We start from the raw sequence: 6395 nt of genomic DNA on the forward strand, positions 1-6395 counted from the left end.
AACGCTCTTTGGCAAGCACACATCTCTACTTTCATTCATCTTATTCAATTTGATAGTATTTGGAAAACAAATTAAAGTGGTTTCAAGTAAAAGTTGACATATTCCAGTCTGTGATTACATTATAATTTCACACAAATGAGGTTTATTGACCATAAATTCCAAAAATAACTGTAAAGCAGAAGTTAATAAGTTAGTTTTTCAATGTGTTGAAAACGTCAAAAAAGTGACAAACATTGAAAAAAAGTGTTAAAAGTGTTGAAAAAAGGAACAAAGATGTAAGAAAAAGTTCAAAACAAGTGTTGAAAAACAAGATCGACTCGTTTAAAGAGCACCTATTATGCTTTAAGTGTGTATTATATTTTTATGGGAAGGTAATAGTTGTATGAAGTACAAAAAACTCCACATGCAGCGCTTTTTTTTGACTGCCTAAAAACGCCTTGCCCACATTTTTGTTAGAAATTACTCAATTGATGATGTCATTGATGAAAAAAGCCAGCCCAGTTTTTCATAGGTGCTGCCCATTGGTGCTGCCTGAGCGAACACAGCCCCCCTCCCCTCCCCCACCCTGTAAACTTATTCTAGGCGACCCCATTACAAATACAATACAGGAAGAGGAGCATAATGAGGGTTCTTCAACACTAACACTGAGGAAGTGAATAGTTGACATACAGTTTTTTTCATTACCACAATGATACAGGTTTTTGAATTATTTATACTTTAACAAAGCTGTGTGCCTTGAATTGATTGGGAACTAAATTCCTTAGTTTATGGTCAAGCAGCTAATTAAGTAACCGAGTACTTGTGTTTCAGGGTGAAAGTACGCCGTCAGAAATCATTTGGAAGAAGATGAGAGGTGACGGTTGTGCCGCCATGGATCGCTCCCTCAGCGCAGGATCTCTGGCAGGTGTGTGTGTGTGTGTGTGTGTGTGTGTGTGTGTGTGTGTGTGTGTGTGTGTGTGTGTGTGTGTGGTTGTGGGGTGTGTGTGGTTTGTGTGTGTGTGTGTGTGTGTGAAAAGGACTGTATTTAAATACAAATTTGAGGTACTTGATTCTTTTCTTTTGATTCCACTTTCTACTTCTACTCCACTACAAGTATTGTACTTTTTACTCCGCTATGTTCATCTGACAGCTTTAGTCACTTTACAAATTACGATGTTTGCACACAAAACACATGCAGTTTATAAAATACAAGGTTTTATTATAAATTAAACTACTCAGAAATGTAACTTCCTACCCGATTGATGACAATGATTAGCCCATTAAACACTTAGCTAATTGACAAAACAGATTTTTTTCTGCATTGAGTACTTTTACTTTTTATCCTTTAAGTACCTTTTCCTGATGATTCTTACATTACTTTACTTAAGTAACATTTTCAATGCAGGACCCTTACTTCTAACAGAGTATTTTTTACAGTGTGGCATTAGTACTTTTACTTGAGTAAAAGATGTGAATACTTCTTCCGCCACTGCTCTGTTCCACTCAACAACTGTTCGTCTCTTCCTCTGTCTCAGCGTCCGAGATGGGGAGGACGATGCCGGGCAGCATGTCTTCAGGTCTCAGTTCTCTGCAGCAACACAGGAAGTCTCAGAATCCAGGAAACTGGATAGGTGGTGCAAATGACAAACCCTTTCCCCGAAAGAGCTGCAACTACACCTACAACATGCTGCCTTCCAACAAGACGGAGGGTGAGCTGACTTGACTTCGATGCTTACAACCCCAGCGTTTTATTTTCAAATTATTTTCATAGGGATTATTCTCAAATACCTTGATCTCATTATTTTGTTTCGGTCACGTTTAACAGGAAAATCTGACATTGTAACATTATAGATATGACAGAAAATACAAAAAAAAGCATAATATGTCCACTTTAACTTGTTTTAGGAAGAAAAGGTTTAGGTCTCAATAAGAGACAGAAATAACTTAAAATTAAGATTGTTGCTAAATGTTGCTCACTGTCTACCTGCCTGCTCGTATTGAATCATTGACGCAGATTTTCTTTCCTTCTCTTTAATTCACTTTCCAGGTATTGCGAGTCGTTTAGTGGGCCCTTCTTTTGACACCTCCTGTCTGCCAGAGTTGACCGGTTACGACTGCGAAGTCAACGTCCCGCTGCAGGGCAACCTGCACCTCCTCCAGGGCTGTGACCTGCTGAGAGCCCTGGACCAGGCCTCTTAGAGCCCCAGATTTAAAATCTGCCATAGACCCGGACTTAAATCCCCAGCCCGAGACTTAAGCCTGTCTTTTCCTTTGTAACCTCGGGGCCGTCTGAGAGCCCTGAGGCCGAGCTACCTATAACGAATGGTATTCCTAATCCCATTCTGCCTTATTTTAGCTTCCAGAGCTCAGCCCCACTCTCTGTTCCCTGTCCTGTTCGTCTGTACATCTAAACAAAGCAAGCTATCAGGGTCAAGCCACTTGCAAAATCAGATGCAGGTTGAAAAGTTGCCCTGCATTGACAACCACATAGACGACCCACATGTAACATGAGCCACATAAATAAAAAGGTCAACGCGGGACAATTAACTAACAAAGGCAAAGTAATGCCACCACTCTGGCTGACCTGTGTCAAAAAGTCTGGACTCTGGGATTTACTGCCGGTTATCAGATTCGGTGTAAACGTCTCTCTGTGTTCAGAAACACCGGCTGAACTCGGGTCTATGGTGTAAAAAGGGTATTAGTGGTGGGGGGGAGGGGCGGGGGGAATTTAAACCTACAACCTGTGTCTTATCCTGGCCCTGTCTCTATTGCAGCCCTACACCCTGATATGAACTCTATGCAGCTCAGTTCCCAGACCTTCTCTTTGTAGGCTAACTCTTTTAGCTCAGAGAAGTAACATACTACCTAGACACTTTGTTCTTTCACCTTGTGCATTTGACCAGCAATTAGACCCATCCCACTTTTCCTAGTCCCAGGCAAAACTTCAAACAAGAGTTGGGTATCATGAAGTGGTTCTGAATTGTAGCCATTTTAAATGTATACATGTAGAAAAACAAGAATCCTTTGTAAAGCATACTTTAATTCTGCTTATTGATTCCCAAAAAAGATAACAAGACGATCCAGATGCAAATCACATGGGGCTAGAGCGGCACGGAGTAATCCATTAATTGTCAACTATTAAATTAATTGCCAACTAGTTTGAGTAATTTTTTATGAAAAAATTAAAAAGACTCCAGTCTCTTAAAATCTTTAGTGCGTAACTTTTTTCATATTAATGGACGTCCGTTACATTCAAGCCATTGCCAAATGAGTTGATACAAAGCTCTTCTGAGGTCATTATTCTGAGGTTACGTTTTCAAATCCTCCATGTCCTCCTTGGCTACTAGCAACTGTGTGGGTTGAGGGCGGTGTGCGCGATTACAACAACAGTTTATTTGTCATTACTTCTAATTCATCATGGGGGCGACAGAAACTACGCACTACAGCTTTAAATGTGAATATGTTCTTGTTTCTTCTCTTCTGTGACAGCAAACTGAATATATTTGATTTGTGGATAACTGATATTTTTATAGACCAAAACAACAACAAAAAACATTGGCGCCGTACTATTTGAACATTGAACTGGTTTGAACATTGTTGGCAACATTTGGGATAGTGTGAGTACACAACTTAACAAAGACTATAACATAGTCGGTTTCAGACATTTTACTGCCAGATGGTTACATATTTTACCTTTAAGCCAACTTAAGGTGTGTTTTCATTCATTTCGTTCTCAAAAGACAAGCTGAGAATCAGAATCAATAAGCAGAATCCAAATACTAAATGATACCCACCTCGGCTCAAGCCTCTTCCACAGACTGTATACAGACAGAAACTCTTCTATACAGTCATCAGCCTGCCTCTTCTTACCCAATCCATCCCAGCGGAGTCACGGCAACATCACCGCCTGCAGTTTGAAGTCTGATTCTCACCGGGTTCACAGTAGCATTAATTCAGTTTGGGTCAAACGTAACAACATGTGCATGATATTGTTATTTTCTAGTTATTATGAGTCTATTTTTGTTATTGAACTAAGACATTTTTAGCTTTTAGCAGATCTCCCCACACCTTATTGAATCCAAACCGACGGGATACTTTACAATTCTGCTTTGGTTCTCCTCATTTATTTGCCATATTCTTACTCTACCTACCAGAGTCTTTAAAAATATATTTTGTTTGTGTCCAACTCACGGACACACTAATACACATATATTGTAATACATGTACTCTACTGTAAGTTGAATAGTGTTTGATTTTTTGTTTTTGTTTTTCTATCTTCTCTATTCATTAGTCTGTCCTAAACATGTTTGTCCTCACGCCCGCCTCTCTCGGTCAGGCGGGTAGCTTGTGCGATCACAATCTTACTGTGCCATTACTTCATTAAGCTAATATAGCCAGCCACAAAGCCTGCCTTACTCACTACACTGATAGATTGTACAGAGGATCTGACTGACACACACCGTTACAGGTTCACGTGATTAGATTGTAGAATTCACACACTTCATGCAATACAGAAAACCATAAAAAACAATGTTGTGCACGAACTATGTTAAGGTTAGAGCATGAAAAGGAACGGGGGGCGGGGGGGCTTTCCTGCATGCAAGTTTAGTTTTAGTCACAGTAATATTTGCCATAAAAGACCATACGTGTTGTAGGCCTCTTAACTTATGTATTTTGGGTCGCACTTTGCTACAGCTCTGTCATAGTGGGGTTAAAGGACAATGAGAGGTAAAAGTAATACCTTGCAATAGGGTGGGGGTTGTCAGTCATTTTTTTTAAGATTTTTGGCCATCTCAGGCCTTTATTTATAGGCACCTGAAGACATTAAGGGAGAGGAGAGGGGAATGACATGCAGCAAAGGGCCGCAGGTCGGAGAGTGAACCTGTGGTTGCTGTGTTGAGAGTTAACCTATTTGTCTCTTATATATATATTTATATAAATATATATATATAATATATATATATATATATATATATATATATATATATAATTATATATTATATAATATGTAGTGGTGTGTGTGTGTGTTGTGTGTGTGTGTATAGGTGCTCATTCTACCAGTGACTACCAAGGCTCCCAGTTTAACATTCTGATTCCAATCTTCTGTCAATTGATTCTTGATTGTGATCTTGAACGGGTCACATCTTTTTCACAGATAAATTAGAATTAGTATTTTTTTCAGTAAATAGTAATATTTTTTTTACTGGGCTTTTTCAGCCACACTTAGAGCGCCGCTTACTGTGCTCCATGGCTGCAACACAAAAAGTGCCTGGCATCTACGGAAACTAAAAACTTGTTGCATGTTAAATTTGGAACCGATCAGATTCCAAACCAAAAATTCCAGACGATTCCAATAAAGAATCAAATCCATATGGGATGTTATTTTTTTAAACAATCCCAAGTTGGAGCCGGTTCTCGGTAGCCCATCCTACTTACCTAAAAAAAAAATAAATAAATAAAAGAAGGTAAAATTAGGTAATGGCATGTTGACTAAAATCCAATGGGGTATTGAGGGTTTTAAAACAAAGGGCGTTACTGGGAAAACACACTTAAAGATAGCAATGAGGCAAAACGTTTTAGTAATAGTATACTAGTAATATCTTGGTAAGAATACACTAACCTGCTAACAATATAATGGTTATATCAGTGCAATATTTGGAATTAACAACGGTAATATGGTGAGTAATAACCTCATAATTATGAGGTAATATATTGATGAATTTGTATTATTGTGTAAACTTCGACCTGTATTCCCTTATTAGTTACCCTACTATTACAATGTTAGTGTCGAGCTGCTGTGTAAAGTACTACCGTATTCTTTGTACCATTGCAGGCAGCCATTGGTTTCCATTTGTTTCTGTGCAGATTGAAATTGTAGAATTGAAACATGTGTAAAACAGCTGTTTTGTCCATGAAATGTGAGAAGATAGTGAACAATGCCTGTTATTGTATCTGAGAGCCAAAGGTAGCAAATCAGAATCTGCCCATCAGTCAATCAAAAGATATTCAGATTACGATCGTACATGACAAAGACTTAGAACTGCGCATGCAAAAGCGGAGCAGCTTCATAATTCCGAATTTTGTTCTTCACATTTTAGAAATGTAAATTATTTTATCTATTTCCTAAATAAGGTTTAACTTTGTAATTTCACTTCGCACAGTGCAGACATAAATAGAAACCAATGTCTGAACTACTGCATTATGGTCAGCTGTAACATAAAAAAAGGACGTGAGATTTGTAGCAAAGGGGCTAAAACCTGCAAAGTCAATGGTGTGCTAACCGGAGGATATTTTGGTGGGTTAAGGGGCGTTTTGGCCAATCAGAGGGGCCAATCAGAAGGGCAATTGCTTCAGCTTTTAGATAAAGAAGGCCAGCGAGGGGCCACTCCCCCCCCCCCCCCCCCCCCCCCCCCCCC

At 39.1% G+C, this 6395-nt stretch overlaps 1 protein-coding gene across 2 annotated transcripts in view; it reads left to right on the plus strand.

The window, feature by feature from the left end:
• Positions 1-6342, plus strand: part of LOC116705556 (endothelial PAS domain-containing protein 1) — a 97512-nt gene extending 91170 nt beyond the window's left edge. For both annotated transcript variants that reach the window (XM_032541824.1, XM_032541825.1), the window contains 3 exons: positions 811-904; positions 1515-1688; positions 2027-6342. In XM_032541824.1, the coding sequence (XP_032397715.1) occupies positions 811-904; positions 1515-1688; positions 2027-2178 (420 nt within the window). In that variant the 3' untranslated portion in view covers positions 2179-6342. The remainder of the gene's footprint in view (positions 1-810; positions 905-1514; positions 1689-2026) is intronic.
• Positions 6343-6395: the final 53 nt, after the last annotated feature.

Source organism: Etheostoma spectabile, chromosome 17, assembly GCF_008692095.1.
Source record: "Etheostoma spectabile isolate EspeVRDwgs_2016 chromosome 17, UIUC_Espe_1.0, whole genome shotgun sequence".
Taxonomy (NCBI): domain Eukaryota; kingdom Metazoa; phylum Chordata; class Actinopteri; order Perciformes; family Percidae; genus Etheostoma; species Etheostoma spectabile.